Source organism: Myzus persicae, unplaced genomic scaffold (genome assembly GCF_001856785.1).
Source record: "Myzus persicae strain clone G006 unplaced genomic scaffold, MPER_G0061.0, whole genome shotgun sequence".
Lineage (NCBI taxonomy): Eukaryota > Metazoa > Arthropoda > Insecta > Hemiptera > Aphididae > Myzus > Myzus persicae.
This window is the reverse complement of record NW_019104044.1, coordinates 280,520-304,838: the sequence shown is the minus strand read 5'-3', so window position 1 is coordinate 304,838 and position 24,319 is coordinate 280,520. Positions and strand designations below refer to the sequence as shown.

General features: G+C 30.2%; 1 protein-coding gene across 1 annotated transcript in view; it reads right to left on the bottom strand.

Annotated features, from left to right (window-relative positions):
* The window catches only part of LOC111037960 (neuronal PAS domain-containing protein 4A-like), a 136,921-nt gene extending 127,632 nt beyond the window's left edge, over positions 1 to 9,289 (bottom strand). Inside the window, exon 1 of the mRNA XM_022320838.1 lies at positions 8,830 to 9,289. Within this exon, the coding sequence (XP_022176530.1) occupies positions 8,830 to 8,840 (11 nt within the window). The 5' untranslated portion in view covers positions 8,841 to 9,289. The remainder of the gene's footprint in view (positions 1 to 8,829) is intronic.
* Positions 9,290 to 24,319: the final 15,030 nt, after the last annotated feature.

Sequence of the window (24,319 nt, the reverse complement as noted above, 5' to 3'; positions counted from 1 at the left end):
AATTTTGTGTTTTTTTTCATCACTAGATGGTCAGAATTATTTCATACCTGATTAGTGATTATCAATGTTATTTAATTTCCGATCACGATGTTGAGAAGATGTACCTATAGATAATTTGTATAATGTACGATGTAAGCAATATTTCTGTAAGGTTAGGTCCACTCAGCATTTAACTAAGTAGAGGTGCTTACTGCATTTCCTACTAAAGTTTTACATTAAAGTTTGTTTTTTATTTTTCATCAAAATGAAATGTTTAGAAAAAATTAATTCCACGACATTTTAGAACCCTAATTGTTTACATTGCAGACATCCAATATGAATATCAAACAATTATTGACATTGATGAATACATATATTTAAATATTTTATTTTACATTTCCATTACAGTAGATATATATTTGCGTTATATAAGAATGATTTGTAAAAATAATCTCAAAAGTATTATTATAAAAATTAAAACTATCGTCATCTGCAGACTGCAGTAATAAGAACTGGTAATATTTATACATACATTTTATGAGTGTCTATTGCTTATTTTGTTCAGTGCTAAAATGCAATTTATAATGTGTATTGCAATTATAAAGACGAAAATAGCCATTGGAAAAAGTAAAAAAAAACATTTACATATTATAAAACATAGCCGGTTATGTCATTTATTGACTACCTACTAAAGGTAAAAACTGAGGACCTCGAGTCGTAAAATTTCGAAAGAAAGTAGAAAATAAGATTATATGGTATAGGTACATATGTGGAACATAAATACTTCGGGGTGAGTAAATGAATGCAATTTGTTTCACTGTATGCAAAACTGCAATATTTAAAAGTATAAATTGCAGAAAAAAACACTCCGAGGTTTTGAATATCACCATGACGTATAAAACTTGGATCATTTGGTCAAATCACGTAACACGACACTTAAAATACTTTCGAAACGTTCAGTACGATATTATATTTTATGTGAATAGCAATAATACATGTATGCAATATAATTAAAACATATTATATATATGCCTTCAATTTCAATCCGTGCAATTATGTATAAACAATAAAATTAGTTGAATTGTCGAGTGCAACATGATTCAATATATTTATATCAATCGTACCTGTACAATATAATATAAACCTATTAACATGCACATTCATTCCCTTTAAAGCAACGACTGCACAACACGATACCATATATTATAATCTGTTACAATTTTAATGAGATAATAAATTCTGTAACGTTACATTAGTCATTCATTACACGGTACAGGATTTATTGTTCGAGAAAAAAAATCTGTCGAACACTGGAATTTGATATCATTTGTCCGCGTTCAAAATAATATACCGACAATAAAAACGTAACTAATGTATAATAATAATGTACCTTTAAACAATAAAGTATAGTCTATGTTCGGCGATTTTCCCTATAGAATCACTCAAATATAAAATAAAATCGAGAAAATGTCTAGAGAAAAGCGCAATAATAGAACCTAGCTGTAGGTAGGTAATATACTTACCTATATTAGACGTGCGAACAAATCGTTGTGCAGCGTGTTAAATGTAATAATACGATTAAAAAATAACGAATAGGTATCATAATATTATAATAGGGCATAATACCTATATTACAGTACACATACACACGAAACTTTATTTATACATGTACATATATTATATATGTACGATCGTATTTATGGTAAAAAAAAAAAATAAATAGGTAATGATAATAATAAAGTAAAAGCGCTATCATATCTAGTTTTTTTTCCCCGTCTTCTCGACCGATATATTATAATGGGCGTTTCTCATCAAAATCGAGCAATTTAACGACGGCCCCGGACGCAATAATTATTAATAACCGGACAAAGTTTCATCTCACATCGCACTACTGCAGTGGCGCTCGCGGTTCACACGAATCACTGCGCAAGACCGTTGGAACGGTGCACAGAGCCAGTACCTCCCCACATATTATAAATGGTGTACCTAGGTATATATAGGTTACCATATAATATAGGTTTGTACCTAGGTATGCCCAAGGAGAAGAAGATGACCAAAACGGACGGCGACAAGCAAAATAATACGTAACACGATAATAAATAATAATAAAATATAAAATCCGTTGTTGCAGAGTGTATTATAAAGTAATTTTCTGTACGTGTATATTATTGCAGTGCGTTCTGTGTATACTATTTAATTTTCTATTTCAATATAACTGCGTTTAAGTCTCTCGACCCGCGCGCTACCGCATCACTGCACGACGACACCACGCCGCGGCCGAACAATATAACGATCAACCGCCAAAAGGATTTTCACGTTTAATATAATAATAATAACATAATAATGCATTAAAAAAAAATATCAAATAAATAACAAATCTCCACTTTTCCGTGTTAAAAATAATGCTATATCCCTCGTTCTTTATGCGTTTTTATTATTCTATACACTGCTGCAGCAGAGACAGAGAGAGACCGAAACACGAGGCACACTTTTTTTTAATGCAATATAATATACCTATACGTTCAACTTTTATTGCTCCGGATAATGTTCGCGTTTTGCTCGCTCCCCACACAATATCATACTCACATTATATTATATTATTATACCGAGCACCACGTACGTCGTCGTACCCGTATATTATAATATATGTACAGGCGTATAATAATAATAGTAATAATAATAATAATATGACTTTTAAATTTAATTATAACCCGGTCAATAAATTCCCCTCCCCGCCCCCGGTGGCTTGCAACAAGACGACGTCTGCAGTTCGCATCACCCCATTACATCACGCAATTAAGACGCGTGTCCGACCGCAGTTTGTTTAATAGAAAATCATATAATAATAATACTATAATGACATATATATATAAACATACATGTATTATGTGTGCGTTATACACACGCGGTACGTGTCCGGTCGGTCATATTTTTGTATAAGAATAAGTCGGCATGGTTTTTATGATATATATCGTGTATACGTACATTTCGTAAAATATTACAATAATATTGTGCGCATATATACCCACTATATGCACTATCGTATCGGACATATTTCATATTAAAATGTACCTACGTGACGAGTGAAATAATAACAATATTATAAACGTTAAAGGAGGAAAATATTTTCCATCTGATTTATATAGCGTATACGTCGTCGCGGGACGTTTGGAATAATCAGACGTCGCGTCTCTCATTAACATTTCAATGCGCCTTTTGTCTTTCGGAATCCCGACGTGTATTTTGACACAAGTGTCCTATATATTATTTTGTATGATATTAATGCCGTATGCTAGCTGCACTACAGTACATTATAATATACAATATAATACACGTACACATAGGAGGTGTATATTGTACACTGCAGCGTTGTATTATCATATACCTACTCTGAAATAACGTTCATTCTTTTTTCCCTGCTGTGGAGCCAGTGCTGCGAGTGCGCGCTCGTGAGCGTTATAATAATAATATTATAATATTATGTGTACAGTCTCGTATTTTGTTTGATATTTTTTTTTCAATTATTTATGGGGCTCATTTTTTACCGAGGCAGCATTGCATTATGCGCGGGACACGGACGATCTCTTTGGTTGGTATCTGGGGGTCTCGCGATCTCCTGCTCAGCCGACGTCAACTACGATGATGACATGTGTTCGGCCCGTGTCAAAAAGACCGCAACGAGCGCGAGTTGCGACCACCTATCATCGCGTGCATGCGTATGTACCTACTCGTACATTGTGTTCGAGGGAGACCTCACCGACTGCACGATCTCGATTTGTTTGGTGACAAAAACGGAATGCCGTTTTTTTTCTCCACTAGCCGATTACAAATATATATACACAGACACATACAACACACAAATATATATACATACAGACACACACATCGACACATACATATATGCTCGCGTGAGCGATTGTGTTTGTTGGTACCTTTTTTGTCGCACATTTCCGACAAATTGGTACACGACACTATGTTCATGCGAGATTTAGAGCGCGTTTCACCGACGCTGCAGCGGAGAAAAAATAAACCGTAACACAATATTTAAAACGTTTCTGTTGGGCCCCTCATGAATCAAACAGTTGCCCGAACAATTTCGAAACGATATGAAGTACCTGTATCTATATTATAGGTATTAATATACATATATATTTATTGTATTATTATACCTACTGCGAATCAAATGATTTCAAGTTGTATAATCCAATAACTATTTATATTTTTTTGAGTATAAATTAATTCAAAATGTATTCCTATACAATATTCATCCCGCGCGCAGACCGTCATGTATATAATTTTTGAGCATATAAGTTTTAATTTCGTTGATACTTGGAAATTAGTAATTATTATTATGATCGAGGTCGCAAACAAAAAATTACAAATCTTTCAAAGTATCCAATATTATGTAGTATCATATTATTATGGTAACATTAAGGTCAATTCAAATTGTATGTTCATGCAAATTAGATTTTTGTTGGTTAATCCAAGAAATTAGAAGTTTAAAGGATTTCTGTTTTTGAATATGCCAGTATGCTTGAAAATATATTAGTTCAATGGGTTTCTTCGGCTTAATTCATTAAATCAAATTTAAATTGTAAAATATGTAAATAAGATTGTACAATTGTAAAATTGCTAAGAGTTTTAAAACTATGTCAGATTTTTCCGTAAAAATAATATTTATTTAAAAATACGCAAGAAAATATTTCAACACCTATAATTACATTTTAGTACGCGTATGTTATAATATTTGTATACCTTAGTTGTGAATTTTAAAGATATAAAAAAATGCTTTTACATTTTAACAAACGGAATAGTATTTTTTATCGTTTATATAATCTTATTTTTTTCTAAGTCAACTTTCTATATAATATTGTCTTTAGAATATAGACAACTGCAGCAATTGTTCTAATTCAAACAGATACGATTTTCGCAATCGTTCGACAATGCCATTCACACTCATTACCCATTGGCCATTGGTCCCAGATTAAACAACTTGTATGTATTGTTCAAACACTCGAAAAGGAGTGTAGTAAGAATCTAACGACCGTAACGAAGTATAGATTAAACAGAAGACAAAAACCAACGTTCGTAAATAATAATTATTACATTATCAGATGTATTCAGATTATTGAAAGTTTAATAAAAAGCAACAGGTAATAATGAATATGAATTGAATTGAGAAATATCTAAGCTAAGAAATGATTAAAATATACACCCACAAAAACGTTTGCTGTAAATTATATATACCTACGTAACCTAACTATACATACAATTTTATTTTTGGGTTTAAGGTTTCAAATTTAATCGATGGAATGAATGTTAAGTAAATTTAATTTTAAAGCGTTTAAGTTATTATACTATACTCCTATATTATGGCTGAATGTTGAAACAGTATCAATAACTAAAATGTACTTCAGTTAAAAAATATGTTATTATTATTATTATTATTATTATTATTATTATTATAGAAAATAAATAAGAGTTTTAAAATAAATTAATATTATACATTCAATTTGAATGGATGAATCTAAAATATTATTAAAATTATTTCGATGATAATATTCATCATATAACGTAGTTATAAGAATGAAAAATACTAACGAATATTTTATTGTATATATAGAGACGTTAATAATAAATTACGGAGACTGAGGTTGACAAAGTTCGTACAAATTGCGTACACTAATTTCGTATAAAAAACGTTTTACTACTAATTCACTCAATTCTTCTTAACATGACAGACAATAATAATATTTTAATTTATAGTGGTTAGACTAGGTACGGCCATAACACACAGTGATTATAATTATTAGATTAGACGACAACCGGACACAAACAGGATTGTCCGTGCCCTTGGCTTCAGACTTGTACAGACACATATACTTGCCACATTATTATATATATATATACATTATACATATTATGTCATAATGTTATAATTCACATACATACAGAACACAGCCGAAATCGATCACAAACGATCGACGTACTACTCTGCAGAGTACTTTACCCTATACTCAGTAACCGGTATATATAAATTGACACGCCGTACTTATGTCATATACCGTGGATATTATTTACCGAGTTGTTAACTGTGTATTTTTCAACGACTTATGAGAAGACAATATTTTCATTTTTTACGAAATTGTTCTATAATATTTATATTTAATATGTTATTCAGCTAGCAGTAACCGTTTTTTTTTAATGATTAACTTTTTTTAGTGATCGTAAAATGCAGGTGCAAATAAATATTAAGAAAATCCATATTTTGTTAAAAGGGTGATTTATTCGTGAATGCCAATAATATTGCCAACTTGTAGGTAAAAATGTAAGGCTCTCGAGTCAGTGACAGAGACTTCGACGGCCGTCGAATATAGGAAGTACAAAAAGACAAAAGTACGTATGTAAATATTATGTAATATTATGGAACATCAATAATTGTACTTCTTTTTGTCTTAATCATCTAAATCGAAATCATATAATGATATTGTAATATTTTATTACATTCCAATTTTCAATATATAATATGTCAGATGATATAACAATGATTAGGTAGGTACGCGTTGTTGGAACGAATGGAACGTCATGTAATAATATAATATACCAATATATGTACATTGGGTTGCCAGTATTTGAGCCTTGATATATTTTGGAAACCACCGCCTATAATCCCCGTAAACATTGATAACATCTTTGGGTTTGTTTAACATAGGCTGGTAACACCTTGTGCAGTAATTATTAATAACATATTTTTTAACTAAAAATTCAACGTATTTTCATCCTTATGGTTTTATATACGAACCGAATCATAAGTTTAGCTTTATCAACATTGCGTAGTATTTATTTCACGTCCTTCGTATTTTTTTTTTAAGAATACCTTTATTTTAAAAGGTACACATACTATGTAGCAAATTTAAATAAAAAATATGATTTTCAATACAACAATTAAAAAGTCAAATTATTTATTATAAGAAATTAAGATTTAATGGATTTCCTAATGTGGGAGGTATCAAATAGGTTATTATTAAAACTCCGCCAATTAATTTGTAAGTTTAAGAGCAAAATTGATTGAACGCTTTATAAGTAAACGAGTTTTGAGGGTTATTGAAATTTATACCGTTAAGTTAAAATAATTAATTTTTTTATTTTATAGATGTATATTATAAGTGTCTTATACTTATATTTTCTAATGTTTATGTTTATTTACCTATCGTTTGTTATTCTTCCCTGAAAATCTGAATATATACTAAACACTTTTTTTTTAATTTGACAGAGATATGTCTCTGATATAAATCTGAGGTAGGTACCTCAGTCTTAAAGTAAATATGTTTGGATTGGTAGGAGGTAGTAGAAAATTGAGAAAGAAGGAAAAGGATCTGTTTATCAGGATATGGTCTCAACGGTTTAAAAAAAAAATTGTTTATTATAGAGACAACATTTTAGAATATATATATATTATATACTCTATAAAGTTCTTTAACAGTAAAATTGGTTTTACTTTTTTTTTGACATTTTGACTACATTTTTTCCCACTGGTTAAAATTTAAATCAAAGTATACTAAATATGACAATCCTTAAAATATCAAATACTTCATCTTGGCACTCCAAAGTTCTATCTGATTTCACTGTTAGATTTTTGTATTTTATAATTTACTCTTTTAAAATATTAACAGCGTTATGCAGTTTACTAATATTTGATCATTGAGGTATATAGAAACGAGTTATATCACTATTTATAGCAAACGGATTAGAAAGAGTTTACCTATATAAACTATTTTGGTCATTGCAATTTTTTATTTTGTTTAATTAATAATTATTTTATTGTACAGATAATTTCTATATTCATTCGTTCTGATTGTAAAACTTAGTTAACCTAGGTATTTAATATTTATGTATGATGATAAGTTAATAATTTGCATAATATTTAAAAGTTTATAAATGCTACCGAAATATTTTTTTTTTAAGCGCACACGAAGTCAAAGATCAATGAATAATAATTATTTAAAACTAAATACCGAGTTCAAGGGTTAGTGTATTATTATTTATTACATATTATACATGGGTATTTGGTTGTATTATGTTTTTAAACTGTTTTGGTGTTCGGTCTAAAAAAGGTCTGGTCGGAATAGTAATTTTAGTTAATTATTATTTTATGACACTTAGAGTTAGGCCTTAAAGATTCTACTCTTGACTACCTAATATTTTAACGGCTCTTGTAATATTATGACGAGACTACGAGAGTATAGTGCCAGTCTATAAACTGTGCTTATATTATATCCGAATAACAAACAGACATTTAAATAATGTGACAATAACATATAATATAGTATGTTTTATTAAGATATTATTATTATTTTATTGCCTTGTACCATGTATTATTTAAAAAATAACATTACAATTATTAAATATATTAAATTACCATTATATTGTAGCCTGTAGGTATGATTTTTTTTTATATCCTTCATAACAATCACGGAAGAATACAATTAATTTATAATTTAACTGTACACTATTCAATATTTTTCTCAAACAAATATGATGTTTAAAGTGCCTATAATTATGAAATACAGAACTTTAAGCATAATTTAAAATAATAATGATACGTATAATGATTAATGAAACATCATCACCATGTATACAAACGCTATAAATTATTATTAAATTATATCATAGAAACTGCATATTATATTCGTATCGCGTGTGATAAAAATAATATTATGATGTTGATTCTTTATTTTATAGAGCGAGGGTACCTATAATATTTCAGACCTTATACAAAACTCGGCTCCGGAGAAGTGAACTCCTCTATAATGGGTAGATAGAAAACGAAGTACTAAAAAAAAAAATTACCTGGTGAACATGTTGGAGGAATTAGCCTGGAAATCCAGCTTGATGGTTCGAATCAAGACAAAACAACGAGAAAGAAAAACTGAAACCGCTGTTCCAGTATACTCGCCGTATAAAAAATACGTAAGTACTAGATTTTGCACAATTATGACGACTACGACGACGACACCGACGTACGAATCGCACCGTTCGCGTTTGATATGGCGTGCGTTTCACATTTCCGATCGGAAGTCGACACGCACACGGAACGGATATTATGTGAAAAAAAAATCAAAAAAAAATCGACAACTACAAAAAGGACCCGGGGTGATCACAACAGCAATGATGCGGCGAGTGGCGCTTGTTACTGTTTAAACAATTAATATTAATAATATAAATAATTAACACCGAGACATTCACGCGTATTAGAATAATATTATTATCATTTGCGACCGCACGTGAACCGGTCCGTCCGCGCGTTTGAGACTGCGGCTGTCTTCTTCGCGTCCACCCGCACAAGCGCGGCGGCGATGGTACCCCCGCCCCAGAACGCTCACCAGGTAACCGGTCCGGAACATCATTGGTTGATGGTATGCGGACCGCCCAGTCATTGGTATACGCCGCGGAGCGCCGTCACGTGTTCCCGCCGCCGCCTAGCCACGTGCTACTCCGCCACCGCACAATAAAAAAATATTATATTATAATATTATTATCACGTACCTCCTCTTATATGGTATAATAATATGATGTATTGGCAGGCGCGCGAGACAATAATAATAATAACAATATTCAGGTTTAGTCGTTTAGGGGCTACACAATATGTTTAGGACTCTATACCTATTATAATAATGCAGTATTTAAAATCACGGGTTTTCGATTGTTTAAACTAAAACCGGAACTAAATCATTATGACAATCATATAGGCGCAAATCCATTAAAACTTCAGAGGGAGGAGGGGGGGGTAACGTTTTTAACATCGATGTGGAGGGGGGGGGGGGTCTTCGATTCCACACAACTAAAAACTAAATATTTTTGGAGGGGCTATAAATACAGATTACAGATATTCAGAGGTGGAACTAGGCCGATTTGCGACTCCAAATATACAATATTAAAACTTTATAGAATATACTATAGTTGAAATGCCAGTGGATCGGTAAGACTTCTTAGTTCTTATACGCTCCATCACATGTATATTAAGCGGTACTGGACTTCCCCCTCCCCCCGACAGAGACATTTTCCACCTGAATCAATGTATATATTTTTTTACACATAATAATATTTTGGAAAATATAGGTTCTTTGGTTTTACCCGAAATATACGATCATCTTATCGGCGTCTATTGACTATCATCGTTCACGTTTTTATTAAAGCTCTACAGATGAGCATTATTCAAGTAGTCAAGTGCATCAATAAACATTTTAAATTATAGAGTAGAAGCTTTTCGTAATAATTTAGGTAAAGACGACAGCTTAAAAAAGTTATGTGAAAGTTTTTCAAATGATTAAATTTAGTGAATTTGTATTGGCATTTGGCAAATAGCAAAAGTGTTATTATATGATGTGTTATTGAATTATATTTGTGTATTGCTTTCATAGAATTATAATGAGCAAATTTATTTGCATTGTATATTTTATTATTATTGTTTAATATTTTTACTTTTATTTTTTGTCTGGGGAGGGGGGGACGTCCTAAATTCATATTAAGCAAAGTGCACACATTTCGCTATACGACACAGTTAGGTATTTGGTTTTTTTTGTCCAAATTTTAAGTATATGTCTAAAAGTATATCCAATCATAATAACTATTTAATTTTTCGTAACCAATAGCAATAATCCTAAACAGACCTCAAAGTATTGGTTTTTTGTGAGCCCCTCCTGATTTTTTCAAAAATCTTTTCACAGTGCAACCCTCCAAATGGTTGAGGTTCGAAGGTACCAGAACATTTAGCTAGAATTTGTCACACAAGACTGACACATGGATAATTGTTATCAAAATGTGACTCGCCTATATATGCCAATCATGCAGCTCTTTGGCGCTCACAATCAAACACATTTTCGAGGAACGCAGAAAGTACGAAAAACAATGAGACGAGGAACTCAACACAATCCATCTCATTGCAACAATAGTCTACCTATAGGTCCAAATTCAGACAACGAAATCCACACGGTAGAATTCTTTGAGAGAATCGAAATATTAAAATTAATACAGCCAACAAAAAATTGCAGTATACATATACAGTGTACATGAATATTGAAATATTTGATTTAAAACTGTAATTTTTTTTTGTTCTCTTCCGTACAGACATTGAGCAACGCATAAACCTTATACAAATGAAGAGCTATAACGGCCTTAGTAAAAGAAATTATTATTTCAAGACCAATGAAAAAACGTGCACGCACCTATGTACACTATATAGTAATGTACATTGTACAGGTAAATTTCACGGACAAATTGTGAAGTTAAACCCGAATAAGTGCAGTGTAGGTACCTTGTGTGAGGATAAAAGGTAAAAGAATGTTAAATATAGCATGCTGGCAATGCGCACCAACAAAATATTTTCCATACTCGTACTTACCTATACGAATGTGCTATGGACGACTTTCCATTGTACCTATATAATATTCACACGACAAAAGATATTTTTTAAAAGCCCTGTTTTTTAGTCTGTACACTATTCATCTTCTATTCTCTATTGGTATCTACCCGTATATACCTATTTATATTTTATTCCATCATACTTTCCTTTATTTTATTTGAATAACATATATAATAGTAAAAATTGAATGAGTTGCCAAGTTAATTTAGGACGAGACAGTATCAATCATGTAGAAGTATTTATATTTTATTCATCCATATATGTATGAAATATTTATTTGTCTAAAACAAAAAAATAATATGATCAAAAATAGTAAATGTAAAAGCTCAGTGCCATCTACATTAATGTAAATAATTATAATATAACAGAACGCAACACAAATTGACTCTCATTGTATTTTTAACTATAAAGAGTATTTTTCATTGGTTACTTTATACCCTACGTATGTATAGGTTTTACGACTTAGAGTATGATTTTATCTTTAACTTGTAATAATAATTTTTTTTTTTTTTTTGTTATTGGTACAACATAAGCTATATACTTACTAAGTTATTAGCTTACAAAAAAATACATACAATAATAATGGTTTTCTTAGATTAAGTTGTAGATATATCAATAAGTTATAGAAATCTGATGTTCTTGTTGGTGTTGCGTCTTCGATTGGGCTAATAATTATATTGTATTATGTACTTACACATTACACGGTTTGACAACCTTAACGAAATACTACCTAACGGTACATAATGTATATATAAACAATCGTGATAGCAAAGCGCCTGTTGTACTACTTGATTTTTCACTTAAAATAAAAAAAGTAAGACTTAAGTGAAACCAAAATAGTAAGTGTATAGTGTTATTCGTGGTTGATAACATAAGCTGACATTTTTAATGGATTCTTTTAACGGAATACTCCATACATAAAATAATACTGTCGAAGAGAAAATTTTTATTTTTCATTAATAATAAATATTAACCATAAGTATCTACTATAACAATAGATTTTATTCGAAATCAATTAGGTGATTGATTAACGCATATTTTTTAAGATGCAAAAATTGAAGGTTTTTATTCTTTAAGTTTCTTACTCTATGAAATATGGACTTTCATTTTAAAATAAGGATGGAGTTTAACATTTTAATATTATTATTACTTTGAATATTTAATAGGAGAATATCATTATAGTATTATAACACCATGAGTCACTATATAACTTTTAAAGTGCCCAATTAATATTTATTTAGGTATTGTTAAAACAATAATTTATTTAAGTCTTATAAAAGTCAAAACCAAACTATACATATTATATTAATAAATAAAATAAAATATTGTATGAATTAGAATAGTGGCAACCAAAATATTTTTTTGAGCCACCGGCACAAATAGGATGAAAAGAAAACGAATAAAGAGCTCAAAAGGACTTCGGTCAGTTTTGTGTTATTAAGCATTGTCATATTTTCATTTTTATAAAAATTAATTAATAATTATTTATATTATTCATTTATTTTACATTAAAATCGATTACATTTTATTGAACTCCTTATTATCTACTATTTAAAAGAAATACATTATATTATATTATATTATACTCGTTGGTATAGTATGAATTATGAGTAAAATAAATATATTTTCTTGAGAAAGTTATTGAAAGATCTTATTCTGATTTTGATTGGAAAATAATTATTTCGATAATTTAAAGTACGCGTAAAAATGTGCATCGTATAAAGTGTGGGAAACATTTTAACAACTCTGATTAATCAACGCGATAGTTTTTATTGGGCGCTCCGCCGTCCATATAATGTTTATTACGAAATCACGGTGTTAATTTTTCGTAGATAGTATCTTTTTTTTTTTATTAATGCAATAAAGTGTGTAATAATAATTATTGCTTATATTACAGTCAACACACTTGTATGAATATATGATATATATATATACCATAATACTATATTATACCATTTGTACCCAAGGGCGCCCATAAGTGGGTGCAAGGGGGTGAAATGCCCATTGCCCACCCACTAGACAAATAATCGTATTTTTTTTAATTGTAAATAATAAACGATTTCTACTGATTGTATTAAACTACGTGAAATATTACTTATAGTTACATCGTTTATCTATGTTGTACATTTTTTTTCTGTTATTTATATAATAAAAGCAGTTTTGTCGGTTATTCTTAGTTGTATTTGTATGATATTATTTTAACCCCTCTATAGGTTCTCATTGATGGATATTGTTTGCATCGTTGTTTTGTTATTAGGTACTCTATGAATAATAAGATATTCATACAAACCAGACGAGGGCGCAGGGTGATTTTTTTAACAGTGAACATTATAATTACATATACCTAATATACAGTTTTTTCCGAAATAGTTTTTTTGGAAATTGTTTCGATAGATTTAGTAGCGATAAATAAACAAAAATCATATTCATTGAGATACAAAATTATCATAGTAGTATGATATTATAACAGATACATAATGTAATTCAATATTATTATATCTTAAGGGGGTCGGTGGTGGACAGTGAAATCGGGAAAAGTCCCGACCTCAAGTAGACATAATAACAAATTCAAATCTGTTCTGAAAAGTATTATCGTATTACTAGGTCGATAAGTATGATGGACATACGATTGGTATGTTTTGGCCAAAATAAATGTTCGGGCCAAAATAAATGTTTGATGGAAATCAGTAGGTCCATCTGCTTTAGTATACACCACGAGCAAGTAACAAGAGAAAAGTTATCTAAATTCAGATAATTGCCAAAAGGTCTTCGAATTGGAGCTATTTATCTGAATAATATATACAAATTGAATTTATCGACATAATATTATCGTCACCTTTGTTACCCCCCAAACCGGTCGGAAAAAATTTAATTTTTCACCCAATCCGTGTGTATGAAAAAATTAGGTTCAAATGTGGATAACATTCATAATCGGATCAACAAACTACCACTGTCATCATTGCACGTTCCGCGTGATTAGGGCCAAGTGAATTTGCCCATAACATAAAAACATTTAAGCTGATGAAATTGCTTGATTCCAAATAAGTCATCCTTGAAAAACCCGGAAAAAAGTTCGAGTGGTGTCGTTCATTATATGAGCACACACGACACACGTTATTGCGTTGTCACTTATTACGAAGTTTTTAATTCGGCTAAGATAATTGTACAGATGTCTCGTTGCTCATCCTGCTAATTTATAAATGTTGTCTTTTAAGTGGCTAAAACATTTTCAAGACAAGATGTAACGCAAACACAACAGAAGTCTTTAGATGTTCTGCAGTAAAGGTTCTATTTTTTCTATAGTCGGTCAAAAATGAAAACTTGGACAAAAAACCAAAATTTTTCATCAGAAACCTTCTCTGATCACAATCCGTTTTTAATTTAATTTTAAGAATCAGGCAATAATAATACTAATATTTTCCCTATGTCTTCCGTCCTAAATGCATCCATCGTCTATCGCTCCTTATCAATATTTTCACATCTGTACAATCATCTCTTATTCATCACCAGCTCCTCCGTATTACTCCTTCGTTAATTTAATTTTCAATACACCCTCCAATCTATCGCATCGATTATAAAGCGCCACAACACTGCAGCATAACCTTTCACAACGTCCTATTGCATTATGCAATACGTATTCGTAATAACAATAATAATAATAACGATTGTCGAATAAATAACAGTTTTTATCACTATTTCACGAACAACCAAAAACAACAAATAGACGCAACATCGCTTGCATTATTATTACGCTTATGCCCACATAATATACATTATGCGTCGATGGAAAATATAATTAACGATTTATCCGATTTGTACCCATACAATAATACCCGCCGTCTTATTATAATATTAATTTCTCTAGAGAATATTGCATGTGTTCTGCAAACGACGACGACGATGACTCACGTACCTGCCTATATGTAAGATTTCGAGGTCAATTAAAATACACTATATAAGAACACGGTGTTTTGTAATTCAACCATGAACTATTGCCATTCGCTGATACGACAAGCTCCGCCGCTACCGTTATTGCGGAGGTTTTCCATTAAAACGACGTTTGTCTATGTATAAACGCGCATCCGACAATGTGACGGATTTATATTTTGATCGGCGAACATAGATAAGCCGGCGTGGTATAGGCTCGTTAGTTATACCTACGAACGATTTGCATTTCGAATTGCGTCACAAAAAAAAACCGACAACAACAATGACGTTTAATTTAATATTATATATATGGGCAGGCAATATGAAAAAAATAAAAAACCATCACCTGTAAAAAATGTACAATTTTCCATAGGTACATTATTATTTTATATCACTGTATTATACCTATTATTATATTACTATGTGGGTGCAGATAATTAAACGTTTTGGTTTTAATCCGTCAAGATATATGGTTGGAGAAAGTTCTGCATTTTATGTCTCTCCGGGTGTCCCGACAAAAGCTTTCGGTATATGTTAAAAAACATAAATTAAAACTCAAAAATAAAATGCGTTTGTTGGTGAATTTTTTTTTTTTAATTTTCTCCGCTAAGTGAATTGTAAAAATTATCTTTAAAAAGAAAACATATACATAGTTTAAATTATAAATATGAAAATCATACGTCAGGTAAACTTTTGAGGCACAATTTTTTATGTAATTAGTTTAAAATCCTTGAAACATTTTTCGTTCGGGAACAAGCAAACTGTATGGACGGGAAACGTTTTCACATTTTTCAATGCTACACTACCACGCAGTAACCCTAAACCTTACTCGGGATCGATTTTACCGTAAAGTCCTAAGCAAGTAGTGAACACTGATGGACTTTTTGACCATCGTTGAACTCAAATAGATAAAAAGAAAAACGAGAGAGGTTCGACTACAACTTTACTAATATCGTCGTTCAACTAGTTGAACTGCAGCCCACCAGGAAGTAAAAACACAGACGAGACGTACAGTGTTTATTGTTTCATTTTTTTGTGTGACGGTCGAAGTAAATCATCAAAAAGTAATAAAGAACACTCGGTTATTTTGTTTGATTGATAAATATTTAATTCTATCATTATTACGTCATGCACGTACAATTATTATCGTGTAGGGCTTTCAACTGGCCAAATAAGGTTATTATTTCGTATCTATAAGCCATGTTCATACGAGCTTATTCGTTTAATCGCGGTGTGATTGACCATGTCGACTCTAAACCTTACTCGGAATCGGCTCGCATAAAGTCCTAAGCATAAGTCGTGAATCGTGATGTACTTTTTTACCATCATTGAAATCGAATATAGATATAAAGAAAAACGAGAGATATTCGTCCGGTGCTTGCGACCGTAATATACTAAAATCGTCGTTCACCGTCGTCGAACGTTAAGAATTATTTCCCTAGGAATTCAAAGTTCTGATCGAAACTGTTGTTTACCGACTTCGTTAAAAAAAATACAGGCATAATGTTTGTTGCTTATTTTTTTGTGTGACTGTTCTGAGTATTTTTTTTTTTCAAAAATTAAAGGGCACTCGATAATTTTGTTTCATTGATAATTAATATCATTAATTGATATTACATGTAGCAATGACATTGTGCAGGTAAAGCTCTAAACTGACCCAATAAGGATGTTTGCGTACATTTTTACCTGCAGTGGTAATACACGTCATATTATTATGTTCATACAATCATACGGACTTGTTCGTCTGATCGGCGTGATTTAGTGCGTTGAACTCGTCAAACACGGATTAAATATCGCCGGTGCAATATCATTCGACAAAGCCTCTTTTCGGGGTCGTATTTTTCGCTGTGGTACCTAATTCATCCGGACGGAGGAGGACGAGGAGGATGAGCGCCGATGAGTGCAGCGGCGCGCGACGGCTCGGAAACTGCGTCATCATTTATCAAAACACATTCGCGAGAGAGACGCATCGCTCCATTATTTCACCGAAAACTACTTGCAAGCACACACACACACACACACAAAAGAATACACACGCATGTATAACAATGCGAGTGGCAAAATCATAAAAGATGATAATAATAATAAAAACGTGAACTCCGTGTAACGGTAAACCGAACAAAACGCAAACGGGCTAATACGATGTGACGACTATAATAATATATAATGTAATAAACGAATGAACGCCAAAATAGTTGGGTACGTGGTTGACTGGGGAGGAAAAGCGCAAGGGGAACCATAATATTCGGACTTTTAAATTATTTTAGTTATCATTGTGTTATAAGAAAATTATGATAGTTTTTTATTGGTACTATTATTTTAATACCTATCAATCTATCATAATATAATATAGTAATATCAACGCATCAATCATTATGTACTTGGAAAAAATGTACGAACGCGATAATATTGAAATTTTTTTAAAATTTTGTTCACAATAGTAAATAATAATAAAAACAGTATTCTACGAGAACCCTCAAATATCCTTCGGCTTTGGAAAAAGTACTTGGGAAACATATATTCTCACTAGATTTAAAATATGTTTAAAAACATTGGTTATACATATAAAATTTAAAATAAGATAAGATTGAACTGTGTAAAAACGTAAATAATTTAAAAAAATAAAATGTTTATCCGTTAATGTAACACTGCAAAAGAACGGTAGGTAAGCAAATAATCACAATAAATTAATGCAAATGTAACTATAATTGTAGAGTACTGACCTAGCTGTTGAAGCCTTTATGGTCGATGAATAAAAATACAAATAAAAATAGGTATTGTAGCACAACTAAATCGTTTATGCTCTGTAATAAAAACAGCAAAATATGCACTTTAGTATTCAGTTAGAGTTACCAAATATGCTAAAAAAATATAATTTTTAGCCCCTTATCGATCCATGTACTCTACAACGTGACAATGACTGGTTCTGGAGACAAGCATAAGCGTGCGGGGCTTCAGTTTTGAAAGACCAATACGACATGGAGCTTAAAATAATTTTATAACTTTATCGACGGACTGACATTTTCCTCTATTACCCAACTTTGTCGGCTTGTCACCTTATGATTTATGAAGACCATGTACCGCGCAACACGGACAATGTTCGTGCATAAAATGCTGCAACAGATTTAATCATCAGTTACATAAGTAACACACGTCCATCCCTGTCGGTATTTGGAACAAACTCCAAATAGCTATGATAAATTTCACCTGAAATAAGAATACACGGTAATAATTTATTCACGCGGAATGTGTACAGCGCAACAGTACAGAAAACATTTTTCGAAGTTTGATCATAAAACGAATGGTGTCATCAATGGAAATAATTACAAAATTTTATAAAAAAAAATTATCAAAACCAAACTCAAAACCCTGAAATTTGAAAAAAAAGTACTATAATGTTTCGTTTTCGAACTCTTATTATAGTATATGGAACGAATTTGGTGCTTACTTTGCTATTATTTCAATAGTTTCAGAAAAAAATATGCAGAATGCTATATGTTTAAGTCTCGAGATAATATGGTAATAACCTATAATTGATTTCACTGAATTTATTGCTGCCTATTATACTGTAAATTCGTTTTTTTTAATATTATTATACCTCATAAGCTAATTACAGTTGGTAATAAAAACAAAAAAATATCGTTGAGACAACTCGGGAACTTGGCTGTCTTTCATTTTTTCAATATTCGCCGATTCCACGGGGAGTGATGAGGGGTAAACCTGCGTAAGCAATATTAGTTTGATAGTTGACATTTTTTATAGCTATTTACTTTTTCCCCTGGTTTATTGAAAATTAAAACAATAATATAACTACAAACGGAGTACCTATTATACAAGACGCATACGACCAAAAATGGAAATGCATGTACCGAATATCTGGTCCCCACGATGTCCAATTCGTAGTGCCAAAAGTGGCTCTCTTACCTATTATCTTCTTCTTCTCCTTTTTATTTGTTTACTTTGTATTCCTTTTTCCTTTCCTATTTACCTTAACAGCTCCATTGACTGCAGTATATATCCTCCTCGGAAATAATTCAATTTGTAAATTCTATTGGGATCGTCCATTATAATGAGATATACTCGTATTTTTGTCTAACTTTGGCTATACATTGTTTGGTTATACAATCCAAAACGTGGTACTACCACTATTCATTTTTTTTCGGAAAGGCCATTTTCGTGTTTTGTTTCGCGATATAATGTATAGTAGAACAATTAATATATACTAGAACAATTATTTAAAAAAGTCGAACATTTTCATTTTCCATTCAACTCAAACATCGCTACATTTTTTTAAGATCATATCTTAAGCAATAATTTGATAAAGTCTTTTATGCCAAAACGTGCTAGTGCCACCCAAAATCACGTCTTGACATCAAAAATTCATAGCAAGAATGATCTACTTATTTCAGTGATATTTTTTTCAAAACTTAAAACAATAAAATTTCAAAAACAACACAACAAATATTTTTAAATCTACAGACAATTTTGTCTTTTTTTTCAAAATAAAATCTGGGCTGGTTTCATAAAATCCTTTATTTTAAATAATAATAATTATTTTTAATTAAACTGTATTTTACCTGTATGGCAATAATACATTTTCAATTAAATTTGTTAAATCCTATACTTATCAGTTAGTATACTGTAAGTTACTTATAACATGAGCAATAGCATCTTTTGGACCAAAATAGCAATAACATATTTGGACCTATTTTTCCAATACCAATGTACATTTTGGAAAAAAGTAACTATTTAAAACTCGTTTTGACCTATAAAAAGTATAAGCAGAATCGATATTTTTTTTTAATTATCCACAATTTTTTTTCAATATAAATTAAGGCGTATCACTCGATTTTGAAAAAAAATTGGCATAAAAAATATATGACATTTTGGATTGTAATCCCACAATTAAAATTATTATGCGAGATTTTTAAACCGATTTATTTTTGTGCAATGTGCAAGCCCGGATCAAGATAATTTTGGGCCCAGCGGGAAACAATTTTAGGGTCCCATGATAAATATAATTAAAATTCATGAGCCACAAATACATATAATATATTAGAGTAAAAAAATATTTTGATATTACGAAATTAATAATAATTTAAATATACATCAACAAATATACCTATACTTCATAAAAACCAGTTTTAAGTCCCATTTCTTTACCATCATCATCATGCTCAAAATATTCTATAATATTACGATCACCATTCCGCACCACAAAATTCAAGGTTAGGTTAGGTAAGTCACAAAAACTAAATTTTACAGGAGAGACAAAACAAGACTCACGAATGGACTCATCACTATTGTATACTTCCATAATATTATTTTGTATTAGTGTCCTAACTTAAATGAAAATTATCACGCTGAACACACGTTTCAATACTCCCAATGCAGTTTATCACCTACGTCCACATATCTCTCATTGTCTATGAATTTATTCTAAGTTGGACTTAAATTTTAATACCTTCAAAAGGATAGCAAAAGGATATTCTGATTATAGAAGTGACTGGCAATATTTAAAATAATGGCATTGCGTCACTTGACTTCTGTGACATAGCATTGACTTTATAATATATTATACTATGAAACAATGCGATTACGATAGCGTTATAATAATGACATGATATCAAATCATGACAATATCTGTGTACAATAATTGTTACAGATGTTCCGGGAAGACAATTTGTTATAAACCAGGTAACCAGAGTGCTAGCCGAGTAAATTTGTTAATATTAACCTGATATCGAGTATTGGCCGAGTTGAATTTATAATATTAACCTGGTATCGAGTATTGGTCGATTAGAAATGTAAATACAAAATGGGCACTATCGACTACCAATTACTGATTCAGAAGTTATTCAATAATATTAATCAAGTCTTTAAACACTCAGAGTGACTGTGTAGTTTTGCAACTGTAATAAATTAATAACAAAAATAAAACTCATAAAAGGTGAGTATGATCATATTATACTTGGCCACACACAAATGTAAAAGTTCGATAAACTGGCTATTGTGAATCGGTTCGGTTATTCGAATAAGTACCAAAATAAATTGGCAATTGATTGCCCGAGAATTTTAGATATTTCCGGTTATATCAATCACAGTTATGCATACATCATATTTACGTATTGATTATCAGCGTTTGCCAGTTACCGGATGTGATTTGAAAATGTAGTAATTGGCTGGGTACCGAGTGAGGGACGAAAGGCGAGAAACGTCTTAAATATGATATCGAGTATCCGGCCATCGAATAATTGCCGGGTACCTTGAGCATCGCTAATAATTATTATAAAAAACGGAATACACGTCAATGGCCTACAATTGTTTGTTATTGGTCTTGACAATGTGTATGACACGTTAAGTTCGAGGGTAGTACATAATAATATGATCGAAACAACAATCCTAGAAACGGTCACATTAATTCATCGATGTCATTTTTCAGTGATATTATTCTTTCCAATAGGCAATAATAGGACGAACCTGTAGTGCGCCGCTCGGCCAGTATACTCTCCGGTGTGCAAGTTGTATTATCGTCACTGAACGCCTTATTCAAATTTTGTAATATAATTTTTGGCACTATTTGCTTTCAATATAATATTTCATTGACATAAGTCTAATAATAATTGCAATTCTTTTTCAGCCATTTTATATTTTATTTTTTGATATAAAATTTAGCTTACAATTTCGACAAAATATTTCTGCTGTGTTTTACCCGTTTCCGTGTCTAAATATTAATTATACATTACTAACAATAGAATATATTTTATAAATTAAAGTTTAAAAATAGTTCTGTATGACCTCATTCTTGAATCACATAATAACGTGGACAAATGTATTTTTTTCTAAACATTCATTGGATTTTTCAACCATTTTTACCGAATAATATATTATTCTTTATATATTACCGATGGTGAATTAAGTCCCAAAAATATTGTTAGCAAGCACGTCCACCGTTCAACATTTCACTGAGATTCGAAAATGCCCGACATATATGCGTAATAACTTACCTCTGTAGTTGAAAATAATTTTTGTTACCTTTGTGCTACCAAATAATCAGAAAAATGCACTTAAAAAAATTAGACATTTTTTATGGTGATTGGTGACCAGTATATGAACAGATAATCGAAAAAACAAAAAAAAAAATTAAGAAAACAATCGTTTTTTTTCTAAAATGTATCATTTTCTTTTCTTTTTTTTATATATTTTTTCTTTATTATAACACAAATAAAAACAGATAAATTTTAATAGTAATAAAAAATAATAAATACAATGATAATAATAATAATAATAATAATATAATTATATAATTATACATATAATAATATTAATATATATATAACATATATTATATAATTATAAAGGTATTACATAATATGATGCACATAAGTTCGTAAATATGCATAAATAAATGTATGTCACAATTAACTCGTCTAGAAGTCGACATAAGTTTTGTAAAAATACAAAAAAAAAATTTAAATAAACAATTTTAAATGTTATACCGTCTAAGTATATTTCTGAGGGAGGGGTAAATAAAAATGACAGAAATAAAATGTACATAAACTATATAAGTATAGTCAAATAACGCGTACATGGAATGATGTAGTAGTATAATATAATATTATTATAATTATTATTGAAAAACGACGTATGAAAAAAAAAAATGAAATTTTTATTTTTTTTTAGTAAATTTTTATTTTTTTTTTTACAAGATAAAATCTACGCGCGTCTTGTTTTACAGCATAGAAAAACGGATTGTCGAAAAAGTAACAACAACAAATATTATTTAACAAAAAAATTCGACAACTCATTTTAAATATATCTAAAAAAAAAATAGTTTGTTCTAAAAGGAAATCCCTAAAACAATTAGGTAATAATATATGAATCACATTGGAAAAAAAATAGTAATATACCCGTTCCACCTNTTTTTTTTTTTTTTTTTGTTAAGTATAATGATAACACTATTTTTTTAAATACTTAAAATTAAATTTTTTATACAGTTTTTTTAAAATTTTTTTCAACTTTTATTTTGTAACAAAAAAAGGAAATTACAACCGGAAACTTACGGTTAGTAATAAGGCAACTTCGATTACAATATTATTAATAATTTACATTATATTTTAGTGTTTACAGGTATTGTATTGTATTGAATTATTTTTTTTTTTCATATAATATGTACCTATATTATTATATATATTTTTTTAATGGCCAAAGACAAAGTGTTGTTTTAGACAAGCACGGAAGGGACATCAGCAAGCGTAAGTAAAGAGATATATAGAATATACAGACACACATATTTTATATATAAATATGTGTTTAGATATAGTGATAGAGATAGTTAGAGATGTATTATTTATGTGTATATATATATATATATATAACTAGGTATAGGTAGTATACATGTATAGGATATTTAAAAATTCAATTTTTTTTTTGTTCGATGGGAAAAAATTGGAATCCCAAGGAAAATATCATATCAGACGGAATTGAATACACCACTTATTTTTTTCAAAATTATTATTAAGATAGGTATATTATACACAGGTTTTTCATTTTATCACAGATTTTTTTTTTAATAACGCTTCTAAATGCGTAATACTCTGATGTAAGTATATGTATATAATATTATGTTAAAATAGCGTTTAAAGAGAATAATAATAATAATAATAATAATAATTGTATTTTCATTACATAACAAAAAAAAAAAATCTTGCGAGAATTGTCAGTTTAAAAACACAATAATATTATGTTGAATGATAAAATTTAACGATAAAAATCACCTAAAAATATGAATTCACGACGATCCGTTTTTAATAATAATATTAGTATTACAATCAAAATGTATATTGGCAGTTTGAAAACATAAACACGTCGGTGGTGAGACGACGGCAAATAATTAAAACGAAAATTAACATTATATTTTATGGTCCCGTGTGAAATAAAATGTATTATCAACTAGAAAAATTATCCTAGAACTTGATATTTTTTTTTTTG